Genomic DNA, 20,621 nt, shown 5'->3' with positions numbered 1-20,621 from the left:
CCCTGCACCGATGGCGCGTACACGGTGTAACCACCATCACTATCAATACCCGCGACATATTCGAGTCTCTTCCCTGTCGCGCCCAGAACATGGCGGAGCTGCTGAAGGGGAAGGTGGAGCTGGGCGGCCATGGAGCTGGTGGAGTCCGGGGGCGGCCTCGTGGCCCCGGGGGGTCCCTGCGACTCGTTTGCAAGGGCTCGGGCTTCACCTTCAGCAGCTACGCCATGGAGTGGGTGCGACAGGCGCCCAACGGGGGCCTCGAGTGGGTCGGGGTTATTAATACTGGTGGTGGCACCTGGTACGGGCCACCGGCGCAGGGCCGGGCCACCATCTCAAGGGACAACGGCCAGAGTTCGGTGACGCTGCAGATGAGCAACCTCAGGGCCCAGGACACGGCCACTTACTTCTGTGCCAAACGGGCTCTTGATTATGGTGGTGCTGGTCTGATCGACCGCCGCGCCCCAAATCTTGACTGTTTCACCCAAATCTCAACCGGTTTTGCCCCAAAACCTCAACCTTTTGCCCCGAATCTTGACTATTCACCCTAAATGTCAACTCTTTTTGCCCCAAATCTTGACTGTTTGCCCCAAATCGTGACCATTTTTGCCCTATATCTCAACCATTTGCCCCTAACCTCGAGTGTTTTTACCCTGAATCGTGACTGTTTGCCCCAAATCTTGACCATTTTTGCCCTATATCTCAAGCATTTGCCCCTAACCTCGAGTGTTTTTACCCTGAAACGTGACTGTTTGCCCCAAATCTCAGCCCGTTTTGCCCCAAATCTCAGCCCGTTTTGCCCCAAACCTCAACCTTTTGCTCCAAATCTTGACTACTTGCCCAAAATCTCAACTGTTTTTGCCCCAAATCTTAACTGGCTTTGCCCCGAATCATGAACAGTTTGCCCCAAATCTCAACCGTTTGACCCAAATCTCAACTGGTTTTGCCCCACATCTCAGTCATTTGCCCCAAGCTTCAACTATTCGCCCCAAATCTCAAATTCTTTTGCCACAAATCTAAACCTATTGCCCCAAATCTTGACTTATTCTCCCAAACCTCAACATTTTGCCCAAAGTCTCCACCGGTTTTGCCCCAAATCTCTATCATTTGACCCAAATCTCAACCGTTTTTGCCCCCAAACTCAACTGTTTTGCGCGGGGAACAAATACGACCAGATACGCGCCATCGGTGCGGGGCCGTGTCCCCACGGCCAGGGACAACGGCCAGAGCTGGTGACGCTGCAGATGAACAACCTCAGGGCCCAGGACACGGACACTTATTCCTGCGCCAAAAATGCCTATAGTGGTGGTGGTGGTGCTGGTGGGATGGACGCTGGTCCTGAGCCCCAATGTCCCCGCGCTGGGTCCCCAAATCTTCTCCGGACCCCAAGCCCGGCCCAGAGCCTGTCCTGAGCCCAGACTGTTGGGCCCGGCCTGGACCCGGCCCAGATCCTGGAGCCCTTTTGTGATTCTCCATCTTGAGACCTTCCCACCATCTTGAGACCTTCCCGCCATCTTGAGACCTTCCTGCCATCTTGAGACCTTCCCGCCATCTTGAGCTCCTCCATGTTGAGAGGCCTCCTACCATTTTGGGACCTCCCGTCCATCTTGAGACCTTCCCATCATCCTGAGCTCTTCCCACCATCTTGAGCTCCTCCATGTTGAGACCCCTCCTTCCATTTTAGGACCTTCCCTCCACCTTGAGCTCCTCCACCTCAAAACCCTTCTGCCACCGGGAGCTCCTCCACCTCAAGACCTTTCCTCCATTTCGAGGCCCTTCTTCCCTGCTCAGCTCCTCCCTCCACCTTGAGCCCCTTCCCTCCCATTTCCAGACGCTCCCACCATTTCCTGCTGGGAACTGGGGCACGTTTGGGGACCCAGTTTGGGGACGTTGGGGTCGGCGCCACCGGCAGCATCAGCAGCACCAGCAGCTTTGGCGCAGAAATAAGTGGCCGTGTCCTCGGTCTTGAGGCTGCTCATCTGCAGCGTCACCAGCTCTGGCCATCGTCCCTTGTTCTGGTGGCCCCAAATCTTGACCAATGGCGCGTACAAGGTGCTACCACCACCTTTATTAATACCCGTGACGTATTCGAGCCCCTTCCCGGGTGCCTGTCGCATCCATCCCATGGCGTAGCTGCTGAAGGTGAAGCCCGAGCCCTTGCAAACGAGTCGCAGGGACCCCCCGGGGGCCACGAGGCCGCCCCCGGACTCCACCAGCTCCATGGCCGCCCAGCTCCACCTTCTCCTTCAGCAGCTCCACCATGTACTGGGCGCGACAGGCGCCCAACGAGGGGCTCGAGTTTGTCGCGGGTATTTACAGCACTGGTGGTAGCACCTACTACGCGCCATCGGTCAAGGGCCGGGCCACCATCTCCAGGGACAACAGCCAGAGTTCGGTGACGCTGCAGATGAACAGCCTCAAGACCGAGGACACGGCCACTTATTTCTGCGCCAAGGATGGTTACGGTGGAGGTTCCAGCGGCATCGACGCTGGCACCGAGCACCAAAGTCCCCAAACTGGGTCCCCAAATGTGCCCCAGTTCCCAGCGGGAGGGTCTGGAAATGGGAGCGAAGGGGCTCAAGGTGGAGGGAGGAGCTGAGATGGAGAGCGTCGTGGTGGTGGAAGGGTCTCTGCTCTCCATCCTGAGACCCCCCTGGTCCTTCCGCAGCTCCTCCCTCCACCGTGAGCCCCTTCCCTCCCATTTCCAGACCCTCCCACCATTTCCTGCTGGGAACTGGGGCAGTTTTGGGGACCCAGGACGGGGACATTGGGGTCGGTGTCGGGATCGATCTCAACACCAGAACCAGCACCAGCCGCTTTTCCATCCTGCATCTTGAGACCCTTGACCTTGAGACCCTTGATCTTGAGACCCTCGATCTTGAGACCCTTGACCTTGAGACCCTTGATCTTGAGACCCTTGATCTTGAGACCCTCGATCTTGAGACCCTTGAACCTGAGACCCTCGACCTTGAGACCCTTGACCTTGAGACCCTTGATCTTGAGAGCCTTGATCTTGAGACCCTCGACCTTGAGACCCTCGACCTTGAGACCCTTGATCTGGAGACGCTTGACCTTGAGACCCTTGACCCTGAGACCCTTGACCTTGAGACCCTCCCTCCATCCTGCCACGCTCCATCTCAAGATCTCTCCTCCCTTTTGAGGCTCTTCATCTTGAGACCTTCCACTTTGAGACCCTCCCTCCATTTCGTGCTGGGAACCAGGGGACAATTCCGGGACCCAGTCCGGGCACTTTGGTGCTCGGTGCGATTTGGTGATTTAATGGGATGTTCTTTCTCGTCATGGGTCTCCAGGCGGCCACGGAGCTGGTGGAGTCCGGGGGCGGCCTCGTGGCCCCCGGGGGGTCCCTGCGACTCGTTTGCAAGGGCTCGGGCTTCGACTTCAGCAACTTCGAGATGGTTTGGGCGCGACAGGCGCCCAACGGGGGCCTCGAGTGGATCGCGGGTATTAATAGCGGTGGTGGTAGCACCAGGTACGGGCCATCGGTGCAGGGCCGGGCCACCATCTCCAGGGACAACGGGCAGAGCTGGTGACGCTGCAGATGAACAGCCTCAAGACCGAGGACACGGCCACTTATTCCTGCGCCAAACATGCTGGTGCTGGTGGTGCTGGTACTGGTCGGAAGGACACTGGTCCTGAGCCCCAATGTCCCCGCGCTGGGTCCCCAAATCTTCTCCGGACCCCAAGCCCGGCCCAGAGCCTGTCCTGAGCCCAGACTGTTGGGCCCGGCCTGGACCCGGCCCAGATCCTGGAGCCCTTTTGTGATTCTCCATCTTGAGACCTTCCCGCCATCTTGAGACCTTCCTGCCATCTTGAGCTCTTCCCGCCATCTTGAGCTCCTCCATGTTGAGAGGCCTCCTACCATTTTGGGACCTCCCGTCCATCTTGAGACCTTCTCACCATCTTGAGCTCCTCCATGTTGAGACCCCTCCTTCCATTTTAGGACCTTCCCTCCACCTTGAGCTCCTCCACCTCAAAACCCTTCTGCCACCGGGAGCTCCTCCACCTCAAGACCTTCCCTCCATTTCGAGGCCCTTCTTCCCTGCTCAGCTCCTCCCTCCACCTTGAGCCCCTTCCCTCCCATTTCCAGACGCTCCCACCATTTCCTGCTGGGAACTGGGGCACGTCTGGGGACCCAGTTTGGGGACGTTGGGGTCGGCACCACCGGAAGCATCAGCAGCACCAGCAGCTTTGGCGCAGGAATAAGTGGCCGTGTCCTCGGTCTTGAGGCTGCTCATCTGCAGCGTCACCGAACTCTGGCTGTTGTCCCTGGAGATGGTGGCCCGGCCCTGCACCGATGGCGCGTACCTGGTGGTACTACCAAAAGTGCTGCTGATTTCTGCAACATATTCGAGCCCCTTCCCGGTTGCCTGTCGCATCCATCCCATGCCGAAGCTGCTGAAGGTGAAGCCCGAGCCCTTGCAAACGAGTCGCAGGGACCCCCCGGGGCCACGAGGCCGCCCCCGGACTCCACCAGCTCCATGGCCGCCCAGCTCCACCTTCCCCTTCAGCAGCTCCGCCATGTTCTGGCCGCGACAGGCGCCCAACGAGGGGCTCCGATATATCACGGGTGTTGGTTTCACTGGTGGTAGCACCAGATACACGTCGTCCGTCCAGGGCCGTGTCCCCACGTCCAGGGACAACGGGCAGAGCTGGTGACGCTGCAGATGAACAACCTCAGGGTCCAGGACACGGACACTTATTCCTGCGCCAAACATGCTGGTGCTGGTTCTGCTTATGATGCTGGTGGCATCAACCCCAGCACCGTGTCCCCAGTGTCCCTGCGCTGGGTCCCCAGATGGTTCCCAATCTCTGAGCCTGGCCCAGAGCCCTTAGACCCGGCCTGGAGCCTTGAGCTGAGCCTGGACCCTTAGGCGCAAGAGCCTTCATGGGGCAGAAGTTGAGGCTGGAGGGAGGGTCTCAAGATCAAGGGTCTCAAGATGGAGGGAACAGGCACTGGGGAGCTGGGGACACGATGACGGGGTCGGTGTGATGTATCCAGGACCAGCAGCACCAGCACGATTGGCGCAGGAATAAGTGTCTGTGTCCTGGGCCCTGAGGTTGTTCATCTGCAGCGTCACCAGCTCTGCCCGTTGTCCCTGGCCATGGGGACACGGCCCCGCACCGATGGCGCGTACTCGGGGTAACCACCATCCTCACTAACACCTGCGACCCGCTCGAGCCCCTTGTTGGGCGCCTGTCGCACCCAGTTCATGGTGAAGGAGGTCACGAAGTGGAAGGTCTCAAGGTGGAGGGGAGACCTTGAGATGGAGGCTCTGAAGATTTGGGAAGGTCTCAAGATGGAGAAGCTCAAAATGGAGGGAGAAGCTCAAGAGAGAGAAAGGGTATAAAGATGGACGGAAGATCGTGAAATGGAGGGTGTTACGATAGAGGAGCTCAAGATGGAGGGAAGAGCTCAAGATGGTGGGAAGGTCTCAAGATGGCGGGAAGGTCTCAAGATGGCGGGAAGGTCTCAAGATGGAGGGAAGGTCTCAAGATGGCAGGAAGGTCTCAAGATGGCAGGAAGGTCTCAAGATGGCAGGAAGGTCTCAAGATGGAGGGAAGGTCTCAAGATGGCGGGAAGGTCTCAAGATGGCAGGAAGGTCTCAAGATGGAGAATCACAAAAGGGCTCCAGGATCTGGGCCGGGTCCAGGCCGGGCCCAACAGTCTGGGCTCAGGACAGGCTCTGGGCCGGGCTTGGGGTCCGGAGAAGATTTGGGGACCCAGCGCGGGGACATTGGGGCTCAGGACCAGCGTCCATGCGACCAGCACCACCACCACTATAGGCATTTTTGGCGCAGAAATAAGTGGCCGTGTCCTCGGTCTTGAGGCTGTTCATCTGCAGCGTCACCGAACTCTGGCTGTTGTCCCTGGAGATGGTGGCCCGGCCCTGGACCGATGGCGCGTACTCGGTGCTACTACCAAAAGCGCTGCTGATTTCTGCAACATATTCGAGCCCCTTCCCGGGCGCCTGTCGCATCCATCCCATCTCGAAGTTGCTGAAGTCGAAGCCCGAGCCCTTGCAAACGAGTCGCAGGGACCCCCCGGGGCCACGAGGCCGCCCCCGGACTCCACCAGCTCCGCGGCCGCCTGGAGACCTATGACGAGAAGGAACATCCCATTAAATCACCAAATCGCGCCGAGCACCAAAGTGCCCGGACTGGGTCCCGGAATTGTCCCCTGATTCCCAGCACGAAATGGAGGGAGGGTCTCAAAGCGGAAGGTCTCGAGATGAAGAGCCTCAAAAGGGAGGAGAGATCTTGAGATGGAGCGTGGCAGGATGGAGGGAGGGTCTCAAGATCAAGGGTCTCCAGATCAAGGGTCTCAAGGTCGAGGGTCTCAAGGTCAAGGGTCTCAAGATCAAGGGTCTCAAGGTCAAGGGTCTCAAGATCGAGGGTCTCAAGGTCAAGGGTCTCAAGGTCAAGGGTCTCAAGGTCGAGGGTCTCAAGGTCGAGGGTCTCAAGATCAAGGGTCTCAAGGTCAAGGGTCTCAAGGTCAAGGGTCTCAAGATCAAGGGTCTCAAGATGCAGGATGGAAAAGCGGCTGGTGCTGGTTCTGGTGTTGAGATCGATCCCGACACCGACCCCAATGTCCCCGTCCTGGGTCCCCAAAACTGCCCCAGTTCCCAGCAGGAAATGGTGGGAGGGTCTGGAAATGGGAGGGAAGGGGCTCACGGTGGAGGGAGGAGCTGCGGAAGGACCAGGGGGGTCTCAGGATGGAGAGCAGAGACCCTTCCACCACCACGACGCTCTCCATCTCAGCTCCTCCCTCCACCTTGAGCCCCTTCGCTCCCATTTCCAGACCCTCCCGCTGGGAACTGGGGCACATTTGGGGACCCAGTTTGGGGACTTTGGTGCTCGGTGCCAGCGTCGATGCCGCTGGAACCTCCACCGTAACCATCCTTGGCGCAGAAATAAGTGGCCGTGTCCTCGGTCTTGAGGCTGTTCATCTGCAGCGTCACCGAACTCTGGCTGTTGTCCCTGGAGATGGTGGCCCGGCCCTGCACCGATGGCGCGTAGTAGGTGCTACCACCAGTGCTGTAAATACCCGCGACAAACTCGAGCCCCTCGTTGGGCGCCTGTCGCGCCCAGTACATGGTGGAGCTGCTGAAGGGGAAGGTGGAGCTGGGCGGCCATGGAGCTGGTGGAGTCCGGGGGCGGCCTCGTGGCCCCCGGGGGGTCCCTGCGACTCGTTTGCAAGGGCTCGGGCTTCACCTTCAGCAGCTTCGACATGGGATGGATGCGACAGGCGCCCAACGGGGGCCTCGAGTGGGTCGCGGGTATTAGCACTGGTAGTGGCACCTACTACGCGCCATCGGTGCAGGGCCGGGCCACCATCTCCAGGGACAACGGGCAGAGCTGGTGACGCTGCCGATGAGCAGCCTCAAGACCGAGGACACGGCCGCTTCTTCCTGCGCCAAAGACGCTGGTGGTGCTGGTGCCGGCGGGGCTGGCAGTACTGGTGCTGGATACATGGCACCGACCCCGTCATCGTGGCCCCAGCGTCCCTGCTCCGTGTCCCCAGGTCGTCCCCAACCCCTGAGCCGAGGCCAGAACCTCCCCCAACCCACCCCCCGAGCCCCCGACCTTCATCCCAAACCCCTCACACCAACCCTGGGGCAGCCACAGGGACCCTAAGTCCCCTCCTTTTGCCCCAAATCCCCTCCTTTTGCCCCAAATCCCCTCCTTTTGCCCCAAATCCTCTCCTTTACCCACATCCTCTCCTTTTCCCCAGTCCCTCCTTTTGCCCCAAATCCCCTCCTTTTGCCCCAAATCCTCTCCTTTACCCACATCCTCTCCTTTTCCCCAATCCCTCCTTTTTCCCCAAATCCCCTCCTTTTGCCCCAAACCCCCTCCTCTTTTTTCCCCAAATCCCCTCCTTTTGCCCCAAATCCCCGCCTTTTGCCCCAATTCCTCCTTTTGCCCCAATCCCTTCTTTTGCCCCAAATCCCCTCCTTCTGCCCCAATTCCTCTTTTTTCCCCAAATCCCCTCCTTCTGCCCCAATTCCTCTTTTTTCCCCAAATCCCCTCCTTTTGCCCCAAATCCCCTCTTTTTTCCCCAAATCCCCTTCTTTTGCCCCAAATCCCCCCCTTTTGTCCCAAACCCCCCCCTTTTGCCCCAATCCCTCCTTTTGCCCCAAATCCCGCCTTTTGCCCCAAATCCCCCCCTTTTGCCCCAAATCTCCTCCTTTTGCCCCAAACCCCCTCCTTTTGCCCCAAATCCCCGCCTTTTGCCCCAAATCCCCGCCTTTTGCCCCAAACCCCCTCCTTTTGCCCCAAACCCCCTCCTTTTGCCCCGCAGCCCCGTCTCTGTCCCAGCAGCACCAGTCCCAGCCCTGGCAGCTCCGCAGCCTCAACTTCTGCCCCATGAAGGCTCTTGCGCCTAAGGGTCCAGGCTCAGCTCAAGGCTCCAGGCCGGGTCTAAGGGCTCTGGGCCGGGCTCAGAGATTGGGAACGATTTGGGGACCCAGCGCGGGGACACTGGGGACACGGTGGCGGGGTTGACGCCGGCAGCATCATAAGCAGAACCAGAACCAGCATATTTGGTGCAGTAACAGGTGTCCGTGTCCTGGGCCCTGAGGCTGCTCATCTGCAGCGTCACCGAACTCTGCCCGTTGTCCCTGGAGATGGTGGCCCGGCCCTGCACCGATGGCGCGTACCTGGTGGTACCACCACTGCTGCTAATACCCGCGACCCACTCGAGGCCCCCGTTGGGCGCCTGTCGCATCCATCCCATGTCGAAGCTGCTGAAGGTGAAGCCCGAGCCCTTGCAAACGAGTCGCAGGGACCCCCCGGGGCCACGAGGCCGCCCCCGGACTCCACCAGCTCCATGGCCGCCCAGCTCCACCTTCCCCTTCAGCAGCTCCGCCACGTTCTGGCCGCGACGGACGCCCAACGAGGGGCTCCGATATATCACGGGTGTTGGTTTCACTGGTGGTAGCACCAGATACACGTCGTCCGTGCAGGGCCGTGTCCCCACGGCCGGGGACAACGGGCAGAGCTGGTGACGCTGCAGATGAACAGCCTCAGGGTCCAGGACACGGCCGCTTATTCCTGCGCCAAAAGTGCTGGTTACACCGGTTATACTGATGGCACCGACCCCAACGTCCCCGCGCTGGGTCCCCAACTGTGACTCAGTTCGCAGCACAAAATTCCTCGCGACAGTGGGATGCAGTGAGAAAGAATCATAGAACGTCCTGAGGTGGAAGGAACCAACGAGAATCGTCCATCACGTTTGTCTCCCCGAGGCCTCAGCTCTACAGAGACGAGCCGGAGGGTGACAGCGCAGACACCAGATGTATTTATTGGGCCTGGACAGCAAACGTGGGACATCCCGGAGGGCAACAAGCGGATCTGGGCACGAGTCGTCCTCCCCAACCCCGTGTGCTTCGCTGGGACCGAACAGCCTGAGATGGGCGCACGAGACAAAGCGCGAGCAGCAGGTGGAGCGAGGGGAGTCCTCCCCCTCTGCAGAACTGGGACCGGTGCTGGGCTCCCAGTTTGAGAAGGACAAGGAATCACTGGAGAGAGTCCGGGGGAGGGACACAAAGATGCGGAGGGGTCTGGAGCATCTTATGAGGAGACACTGAGAGAGCTGTTGAGCCGGCGAAAAGCTGAGAGGGATCTGATCAATGGGATCAATATCTCCGGGTGGGTGGCAGAGGACGGACCAGACTCCGCTCAGCGGTGGAATATCTCCTGGGACAGCTGGGGCCCAGCACCAGGACAGGCTGGCGTGCGCCTGCTGGAAAGCAGCTCCGAGGAGAAGGAGCTGGGGGTTCTGGTCCACAACGGGTTGGCCACGAGTCACCAACGTGCCCTGGTGGCCAAGAGGCCAACGGGACCGGGGGGGCATTAAGAAGAGTGCGGGGAGCAGGTCAGGGAGGAGAGTCCTCCCCCTCTGCAGAACTGGGACCGGTGCTGGGCTCCCAGTTTGAGAAGGACAAGGAATCACTGGAGAGAGTCCGGGGGAGGCACACAAAGATGCGGAGGGGTCTGGAGCATCTTATGAGGAGACACTGAGAGGGCTGTTGAGCCGGCGAAAAGCTGAGAGGGATCTGATCAATGGGATCAATATCTCAGGGTGGGTGTCAGAGGATGGACCAGACTCCGCTCAGCGGTGCCCAACGCCAGGGTGAGGGGCAACGGGCACAGACAAACACAGGAGGGTCCGTCTGAACATGGGGAGAAACTTCTTTTCTGGGAGGTGCCGGAGCCTGGAGCAGGCTGCCCAGAGCGGTTTGGAGTCTTTGAGACATTCAAACCCGCCTGGGATCCTGTGCGATCTGCCCTGGTGACCCTGCGTGAGCAGAGGTTGGGGACGCTGAGCTAACAGAGCAAAACCTTCCGGGGATTCTTCTCATTCCTCCTGTTCGTCCGTCCACCAGCCGGCTGCCGATGAGGGAACCAGCAGCGTGGGACGTGGCGCCTCTTCAGCCTTGGCGCCCTATGGGAGATAAATCTGGAGATCCAAGGAGGGTGAGGAGGAAACCGCTCCAAACCCCCTGTCCAGAACCACCTCCCAAAACACCTTTGCACAAAACGTTTCTTTCCTTTTTTTCCCCCCCAGCTCTTTGGAAAGGAATTTAGAAAAACAGTCAAGCCGGGTCATTTTCTGGCAAAGAAAACGAAGTCTCAGGAGTCCGAGAACTAAAGAAAGTGAAATATTTACCTTGTCTCTTCATCAGGAGGTGGGTGAAGAAAAAGATGAGGCCATTGATGGTGAAGAACGAACCCCCAACAACGACGTCTCGAATCCAGCTGATCTGGTGGCCTGGGAAGGAACCAACGGCGACTTTACCGTAGAATCCCAGAATCATTTTGGTTGGAAGAGATCCTCGAAATCATCGAGCCCAACCGTTACCCCAACCCCGTCACTACCCCATGTCCCCGAAAACCTCATCCGTGTGTCCGTCCAACCCCTCCAGGCCGTGGTTTTGCTGCTCATAGGGATGAGCCCAACTTAAGTTTCACATCAATCGCTTAGCTTAAGTAAATGCGTCCTAGATAGAACAAATCACCTAGAACTATAAGGTTGTGTGATTTTTAATATCCTCTCTGCTTCATGGTACTTAGCGAGCCGAATTTGCTGAAAACCGAAGCTGTAAAATTCCGCTCTTATTCACCCAAATGGCTCCAGACTGTGGATCTACGGGATCAGGTCTGGTTTGCGCTTTGCTGGGAAGAACGGGATCGACTGGGGAGAAAATAACGACCTCAAGGCTAAAAGGAAGACGTGACAGGGGCTTGTTCTGCACTTTGCTGGGAAGAAAAGGATTTATTCAGACTAAACCCCTCCAGGGCGATGGACTAGAAACAATATGGGCAGTTAACCAAAAAAAAGGCTCATTGGAGATCAGTGAAAGATCCAACGAGAAGCAAGAAGAGCCCGGATTCAAATATTGGGCTGAATCGTAGTGATAGGACAGGAAGGGCTGGAGATGAGACTGAGGGGTGAATCCACAGACAAGCGCCCGGGGAATTAATTAACTAACGATGGGGCGGTAGTTACCAGATGCGGAAGGGTTTGCACACTCACGTTTCACAGTCACGCGGATCCAGCGGCTTCTCTCCGAGCGAACGGGACGCGCAGATTTGTACACAAAATAGGCACAACTGTAAGAGCCCGAGAGCTCCCGTCCCGTCAGCCGGAGCTCGTAGCTGTAGTTCCTCACGTTCGACACCGGGATGGAGACCGCGAGGCCGAAGTCGCCGTAGTACTGGACTTCTCTGACATAATCCGGGGACGAGGGGATGGAGCAGAGCAGCTTGATGGAGCTCCCGGTTCTATAGACCCGCTGCTGAGGATCCAGGGAAAAAGTCGGGGCCACGGGAGCGGCTGGAAAAAAGGAAATAAGACCCAAAACAAACCCATGTAATGCAACGCAGAACCCAACCAATCTATAGACCGGCTGCTGAGGATCCAGGGAAAAAGTCGGGGCCACGGGAGCGGCTGGAAAAAAGGAAATAAGACCCAAAACAAACCCATGTAATGCAACGCAGAACCCAACCAATCTATAGACCGGCTGCTGAGGATCCAGGGAAAAAGTCGGGGCCACGGGAGCGGCTGGAAAAAAGGAAATAAAATCCACAACAAATGAACGTAATGCAACGCGGAATCCAACCAATCTATAGACCCGCTGCTGAGGATCCAGGGAAAAGTCGGGGCCATGGGAGCGGTTGGAAAAACAGAAATAAGACCCACAATAAATGAACGTAATGCAACGTGGAACCCAACCAATCTATAGACCCGCTGCTGAGGATCCAGGGGAAAAGTCAGGGCCACGGGAGCAGCTGGAAAAAGGAAATAAAACGTACAACAAACCCACGTAACGCAACACGGAACCCAACCAATCTATAGACCCGCTGCTGAGGATCCAGGGAAAAAGTCGGGGCCACGGGAGCAGCTGGAAAAAAGGAAATAAGACCCAAAACAAACCCATGTAACACAACGCAGAACCCAACCAATCTATAGACCCGCTGCTGAGGATCCAGGGGAAAAGTCGGGGCCATGGGAGCAGCTGGAGAAAAGGAAATAAAATCCACAGCAAATGAACGTAACGCAACGCGGAATCCAACCTATCTATAGACACGCTGCTGAGGATCCAGGGGAAAAGTCGGGGCCATGGGAGCAGCTGGAAAAAGGAAATAAAACGTACAACAAACCCACGTAACGCAACACGGAACCCAACCAATCTATAGACCCGCTGCTGAGGATCCAGGGAAAAAGTCGGGGCCACGGGAGCAGCTGGAAAAAGGAAATAAAACCCACAACAAACCCACGTAACGCAACACGGAACCCAACCGATGGGCTGCACGTGGACGCCGGGACCTGTGCGCAAAGCCAGCGTCGCGGCTCAGCCTAGAAAATCAGTTTATTCTTCTTCTGACTGTTATTGAGGGAAATACGGAGCCTTGAACGACAAAACAAGGCCTGGAGGTCATTCGAGTCTCTCTCTTCTCTGCCCTTCTCGATCCACGGGCAGAGGAGAGAAGGCCCCTGGATCTCAGAGCTCAGCGCGGCTTCCACGGTTTCTTTCTATTCACTGAAGCGCAGAAAATAAGTATTTTCACCTGCCCAAAGTAAAAAGGCAAGTAATACACCCCAAACCCCGCTGGAAGCTTTCCTGGAGCTGACGCAGCTGTCAGGCCAACAAACTCCTGCTTTCTCCGGGAAACCCCGGAGCGCAAAAGCTCGTGAGATTCCAGAGCGGTTGCACCATCCCTTGGCGACCCAAGGACAAGGCCACGGGCCAAGGACGGAGAAACGCGGCGCCGGGTGCGACGGCAGCCGAGCCGTAAGACGAGACCGACCTACCCTGAACGTCAACGGCGAGAGGGAAGCTCCGCTTGGAAGGGGTTTCTTGCCCGGAGTCCTCCACAAAGTACGCGCACGTGTAGTCGCCAGCGGACGCTTTCGTAGCCGTGAGCTGCAGCCAGGCGGCGGGGAGCGGGTACGGCGCTCGCAGGCCGATTTGCTCCCCGGTTTGGTTGAAGAACCGAAATCCGCCGATTTTCCTCGTCGTCTTGGCCACGCAGACGAAAGCGAGGCGCTCCCCTTCGTAGTAGAAACGGTAGCTGGGGTCTGCGGAGAGCGTGGGGGGCAGAAGGGGGTCTGGGGAAGAAAGAGGAGGATTTGGAGTGAAACATCCCTTTTCCCTCTGTTCTAGAAACCCCAACTCAGCTGGAGAGCGTCTTGGGAGGGGTCGAGCTGCGCTTACCCACAGAGGACATCACCAGCGGCAGCAGCTGGAGGAAAGCCAGAGACGGCAAGAGCAAGGAGGCTGCGAAAAGAAGAGAAAAGAAATCACCAAATCCTGTCCCTCGTGGCCGCCGCTCCGGCCCCTCCACGTCACAGATTCACACGGGCCGTGGCTCCTTTTTGCGCCACCGCGGCGGATCACGAAGAAAAATTAGAAACAACTTCGCGAGCCAGCAAGGCCACACAAGGGGGGGGAAAAAAAAAATAAATAAATGAAAAATCTGCAAACCGCGTCCCTGAATTTATCTTTCAGCCATGCGTGGCGCACGCTGGACGGGATTATTTCTTCTGTCAGAAGCGATTTGCTGGTCGCCCAGCGATTGATGGGTTATTGGCAGCGGGAAACAATCTCTTGAAACTTAAAGAAATGGGGTGGCGGGAGAAGGGAAACTTTGGGGTTTCTGGCCGGCTCGAGGCGCGTTGTTGCTGGGACGGGAGATGTGGGGCGGCCTGGGGGGGCAGAGCGGCCCCACGCGCCCCTCGGTAGGACGGGAATAGAGAATGTGATGAGCAAATGTAAGAAAACTCATGGTCTGAGATAAAGAATAATAAAAAAAAAAGCGAGATAAGAAACGGAAAGAGGAAGAGAGAAAAAAAAAAAAAAAAAAACGGAAGATGTGACGCGAAGACTCACGGGCTCCCACAAGCACGGGATGATGCTGCAGCCCCCGAGCGATGGCCGCCCCCCCAAACCCTCTTATCGCCCTTTTTATTGATGAGCGCGACGTTACGGGGTGTTGAATATCTCCTGGGACAGCTGGGGCCCAGCACCAGGACAGGCTGGCGTGCGCCTGCTGGAAAGCAGCTCCGAGGAGAAGGAGCTGGGGGTTCTGGTCCACAACGGGTTGGCCACGAGTCACCAACGTGCCCTGGTGGCCAAGAGGCCAACGGGACCGGGGGGGCATTAAGAAGAGTGCGGGGAGCAGGTCAGGGAGGGGAGTCCTCCCCCTCTGCAGAACTGGGACCGGTGCTGGGCTCCCAGTTTGAGAAGGACAAGGAATCACTGGAGAGAGTCCGGGGGAGGGACACAAAGATGCGGAGGGGTCTGGAGCATCTTATGAGGAGACACTGAGAACTGTTGAGCTGGCGAAAAGCTGAGAGGGATCTGATCAATGGGATCAATATCTCAGGGTGGGTGTCAGAGGATGGACCAGACTCCGCTCAGCGGTGCCCAACGCCAGGGCGAGGCCCAGACTGAAACGCGGGAGGTTGCATCTAAAAACGAGGAGAAACCTCTTGACTTGGCGGTGCCGGAGCCTGGGCCAGGCTGCCCAGAGCGGTTCGGGGTCTCTGGGGACATTCGAAGGCGCCTGGACCGACCTGCGCGAGCAGAGCTTGGACGGAAAGATCTCCAGAGGCGCCTCCGACCCAACCGCGACGGGGTTCTGTGGGAAGAGGCGGCGCCGCGGAGACCTTATCACAGCCTAAAAGGGGCCCGTAAACAAGAGGGGGACAGCTTAGAGAAGAGCCTGTTGTGACGGGACAAGCGCGATGGTTAGAGCTAAAAGAGAGGCGGTTAAGACGAGGTATAAAGAAGGAATTGTTGGCCCTGAGGGTGGTGAGAGCCTGGCCCGGGTTGGCCAGAGAGGTGGTGGATGAACCATCCCTGGAGACATCCCAGGCCAGGCTGGACGGGGCTCTGAGCAACCTGAGCTGGTGCAGATGTCCCTGCTCATGGCAGGGAGGGCACCGGATGGGCTTTAAGGTGCCTTCAACCCAAACGGCCACTCCGCGCCCAAACCCGGGACGAGGTCTCAGCCGGACGGAGGTGGCGGATGCCGGTGGGCGACGCGGGGCGCGCCGCCCCAAGCGCAAAGCAGCCGATCCCAGCGGTGGTTTTGTGCCGACAAGCGTCTGCCCCACGCCGAGCGTTTGAACGTCGGGTCCTCGGGGATGGGGCGGGACGGACGGGACGGGACGGACACGGGGCAGGATGAGTATGGGACGGGATGAGTATGGGACGGGATGAGTATGGGACGGGACGAGGACGGGACGAGGACGGGACGGGACGAGGACGGGACGGACGGGACGAGGACGGGACGAGGACGGGACGAGACGAACACGGGACGGATGGGGACGGGATGAGTACGGGACGGACGGGGACGGATGGGGGACGGGACGGACGGGGGACGGGACGGACGGGGGACGGGACGGACGGGGGACGGACAGGGGACGGGACGGACAGGGGACGGGACGGACAGGGGACGAATACAGGACGGGACGGACACGGGACGGGACGGACACGGGACAAATGGGGTGGGATGCACACGGGATGGACGGGGCGGGATGGACACGGGCTCCTGCGCAGCCCCCACCAATGATGCCGATAAATCAGAGGATGCCCAAGCACCTAAAGTCCTGGAGCGCAGCTCTGACCTGAGGTGGATCTTCCTTAGGTCATAAACCCCTTTCGCCCCCTTGTCCGGGACGAACCGGCCCTGGTCCGGCTCTCAAGGCAGGGACCGTTCCAAAAATGAAAGCGGAACAACCGATCGGAGCTGATTTCGTAAGAATCTACGCGGGAAAGATGGTGTTGGCGGGATTCAACAGCCAGAGCCATTTGCCACAACCAAGATCACGCGCTGGGGACGTCGCCGGGGCCGCCACGACAAGCAGTTTCCAGCCCAATGTTCTTCGTGTCCCGAGAATATTGATTTGCAGCTGATGGGACAGAACCAACTGCATCAGCTCAGCCAAGAAACACATGAATTATGTGAATACGCAGAATTCTATGTGAATATATAGAATATACAGATATGAATTGTAGAAGAATATATATTGATTATATATGAAGGAGAGGAACAGGTTTCTAGAGAGGATGATGAAGACGGGAGGGGAGATGGGGTCAAAAACCAGAAAGGAGAAGAGACAACAGCAGCAAAGGGAGACTTGAGAGGGGTATAAGGCAGAAGAAGGGGAAACGATGAAAGAAAGGAAAAGAAGAGGCGGAGAAACGAGAAAAGAGGGGGAAAAAGAAAGATATTTGTATGGGAAGCGAGGGGAGAAGCCGGGGAGGGGGCAAAGCGGGGGGCGAGGCGCTCACCGAGGAGCATCGCGGCGCTGTCGAGCATCACGGCACCGCGGTCCGGGGGCTGCTCGGGGCTCCGAACCGCTGTCCTGGCGACAATAAAACCGCGGCAGACGTTTGGTTAACCCCCTCTCCCCCTTTTTCCCCTTCAGTCCCTCCCTCTCCCCCCTTCCCACCAAGGACAGGCCGTTGGGAGGGAAAGAAGGACGGAGAGAAGAGAGCTGGAAAAACATTTAAAATGTTTTACTGATGCTACCGATAGAGAAAATAACACAAAAATATACAAAACCAACGTTGAAAGTCCCGGCAACGGCTCCGGCATCCAAAGTCCTGGACTGGACTCTGCACCCAATGGGAACTGGATTCAATCCGTCACTTGGCCTCGGGTCGCAGGGACAACTCGCAAGGTCCTCTCCCAACGTCGGCCGTAAGGAAAAGGGGCGAGATCCTCGTGACCCCCCACTTTTATACGAACTATGACGTGAATGGGACGGAACACTGTAGTCGGTCAATTTTCAGTTCACCTCCCGCTCGCGCGTCTCGCGAGATGCGTCGTTATCAACGACCTCGCGCTCCGCCGCTGTGCCTGCAAAAACACGTATCTAACTTTCAGGAAAACTGCGGTTATTTAGAAGGCTTTAGCCGACGGGGAAATTCGCTAAAACAGAAACTTGTTTTTAGCAAAACCAGGACAACCGCCTCCTCCGTCCGGCCGGCGCGATCCGCAGGCTGCGGCCGGGGGGAAGCCGCACGCTGGATTTGGGGCTGTTTTGGCGTTTTTGGGGGTATTTTCCTCCCCGCGGGGCTCATAATGCCCCTTTGGCGCAGGAACCACCGTCCCCCTGGCGCCGGGGGGTGTCGGTGGCCGTTCTCTTCCTCGCGACGAGGATGAAGAAGCCGACGTGGACGCCTCGAGATTTCCGCTCCGTTATCGCTTCGTCCAGCGCGACCGCAGATAAGGGGGGGGGCGGCAAACGGCCGTTTCCGAAGCCAGCACCGAGGCCTCGCGTTTGTTCCGACGCTCTTTCCTTTTCGGGGGGTTTTAAGGGCCGATTCGGAAGGCGCGGAGGACTCGAGGGCGCGTCTCGGGATGCGCCGCCACCCAGTGAAAACGATGGTTTTGCAGGAAAAGAAAGAATTTTTCCTTCTGCCGCATTCCCGCGGGCTGAGCGGAGGCCACAAGTGAGGCCCCCGCCGAGGAAAGACATGATGAGGGTGATCCTGAGGCTAATTACCGCTGTAATTAATCGTGGGAGAAGCACTTGTGGCGTCTTTGTTGCGGACGGTATTGGCGAAGCAGCCGGCGTGAAACCAGAACCACGTCAGCGCGTGAAACGGCGGCTAAATCGCCTCAAAACCACAAAAATGCTGCTCCGGGGGCACCAAAATTGCTTCAAAACCACAAAAAAGCTGCTCCGGGGGCACCAAAATTGCTTCAAAACCACAAAAATGCTGCTCCGGGGGCACCAAAATTGCTTCAAAACCACAAAAATGGTGCCCCGGGGGCACCAAAATCACCTCAAAACCACAAAAAAGCTGCTCCGGGGGCACCAAAATCACCTCAGAATACAAACCAGAAGCAGCAAAATCACCTCAAAACACAAAAAAAGCTGCTCCAGAGGCACCAAAATTACCTGAAAATACAAAACAGCGGCCCTGTGGCGCTAAATCACCACAAAACCACAAAAATGCTGCTCCGGGGGCACCAAAATTGCTTCAAAACCACAAAAATGCTGCTCCAGAGGCACCAAAATCACCTCAAAACCACAAAAATGCTGCTCCAGAGGCACCAAAATCGCCTCAAAACCATAAAAAAGCTGCTCCGGGGGCACCAAAATCACCTCAGAATACAAACCAGAGGCAGCAAAATCACCTCAAAACACAAAAAAAGCTGCTCCAGAGGCACCAAAATTACCTGAAAATACAAAACAGCGGCCCCGTGGCGCTAAATCACTTCAAAACCACAAAAAAGCTGCTCCAGAGGTATCAAAATCACCTCAAAATCACAAAAAAAGCTGCTCCAGAGGCACCAAAATCGCCTCAAAATACAAAACGGTGGCACCAAAATCACCTCAAAACACAAAAAAAGCTGCCCCGGGGGCACCAAAATCGCCTCAAAATCACAAAAAAGCTGCTCCAGAGGCACCAAAATCACCTCAAAACACAAAAAAAGCTGCCCCGGGGGCACCAAAATCACCTCAAAACCACAAAAAAGCTGCTCCAGAGGCACCAAAATCACCTGAAAATACAAAACAGCGGCACCAAAATCGCCTCAAAATCACAAAAAAGCTGCTCCAGAGGCACCAAAATCACCTCAAAACCACAAAAAAGCTGCTCCAGAGGCACCAAAATCACCTGAAAATACAAAACAGCGGCCCTGTGGCGCTAAATCGCCTCAAAACCACAAAAATGCTGCTCCAGAGGCACCAAAATCACCTCAAAACCACAAAAAAGCTGCTCCAGAGGCACCAAAATCACCTGAAAATACAAAACAGCGGCCCCGTGGCGCTAAATCGCCTCAAAACCACAAAAATGCTGCTCCGGGGGCACCAAAATTGCTTCAAAACCACAAAAAAGCTGCTCCAGAGGCACCAAAATCACCTCAAAACCACAAAAATGCTGCTCCAGAGGCACCAAAATTGCTTCAAAACCACAAAAAAGCTGCTCCGGGGGCACCAAAATCACCTCAGAATACAAACCAGAGGCAGCAAAATCACCTCAAAACACAAAAAAAGCTGCTCCAGAGGCACCAAAATTACCTGAAAATACAAAACAGCGGCCCCGTGGCGCTAAATCACTTCAAAACCACAAAAAAGCTGCTCCAGAGGTATCAAAATCACCTCAAAATCACAAAAAAAGCTGCTCCAGAGGCACCAAAATCACCTCAAAATACAAAACAGCGGCACCAAAATCGCCTCAAAACCACAAAAAAGCTGCTCCAGAGGCACCAAAATCACCTCAAAACCACAAAAAAGCTGCTCCAGGGGCATCAAAATCACCTGAAAATACAAAACAGCGGCCCCGTGGCGCTAAATCACCTCAAAACCATAAAAAAGCTGCTCCAGAGGCACCAAAATCGTCTCAAAATCACAAAAAAAGCTGCTCCAGAGGCACCAAAATCACCTCAAAACCACAAAAAAGCTGCTCCAGAGGCACCAAAATCACCTCAATATCACAAAAAAGCTGCTCCAGAGGCACCAAAATCACCAAAATCACCTCAAAATCACAAAAAAGCTGCTCCGGGGGCACCAAAATCACCTCAACACACAACGCCGAGGCCCCCCACGCGCTCGCCTGTAATTTTTTGTCCGTTCGCCGCCCCTTTTTTGTCTCCGTTCCTCACCCACCCGGCGCCGTTTATTTCTGTTCCTGCCCCATTCCCGCGCCTTTTTTCCCTATTTCTGTGTCGCGTTCCCGGCGGCCCGTTCGGCCTCCGCTCTTCTCATTTGCATGTCCCCGCCCCTCTCGTCGGGGCGCCACTGCGCATGCGCGACCGGCAGGGCGCCCGTTGGCGACGCTGCGCATGCGCGAAGCCGCGGCTGCGGTTCCGCCCTCCGGCCACCAGGGGGCGCCACCGAAAACCAAGCGAAAATGTAATTTTTTTTTTTTTTTTTTGCATTTTCAAGTCCTTCATTTTGTTAATTTCCCCCTAGAGACAAGTGACGTTTGCATTTTAAAACCCCCCACAGAGATTTGTATTTTAAAACCCCCACGCAGATTCGTTCGCATTTTAAAACCCCCAAATAGATTTGTTCGTATTTTAAACCCCCCGCGTAATTTTTTTTAAATAGTCTAAAATCCTTTCTATAGCGTGGT

At 56.8% G+C, this 20,621-nt stretch overlaps 1 gene segment (V, D, J or C); it reads left to right on the top strand.

Annotated features, from left to right (window-relative positions):
• Positions 1–7,150: 7,150 nt before the first annotated feature.
• LOC136001038 (Ig heavy chain V region 914-like) lies at positions 7,151–7,653 on the top strand. The segment is given in 1 exon segment: positions 7,151–7,653. A coding segment is annotated over 1 exon segment (503 nt).
• The last annotated feature ends 12,968 nt before the right edge of the window (positions 7,654–20,621 follow it).

This window comes from Caloenas nicobarica, chromosome 37, assembly GCF_036013445.1.
Source record: "Caloenas nicobarica isolate bCalNic1 chromosome 37, bCalNic1.hap1, whole genome shotgun sequence".
Taxonomy (NCBI): Eukaryota; Metazoa; Chordata; class Aves; order Columbiformes; family Columbidae; genus Caloenas; species Caloenas nicobarica.
The sequence above is the reverse complement of the archived record's forward strand: the minus strand, read 5'-3'. Positions and strand labels throughout refer to the sequence as shown.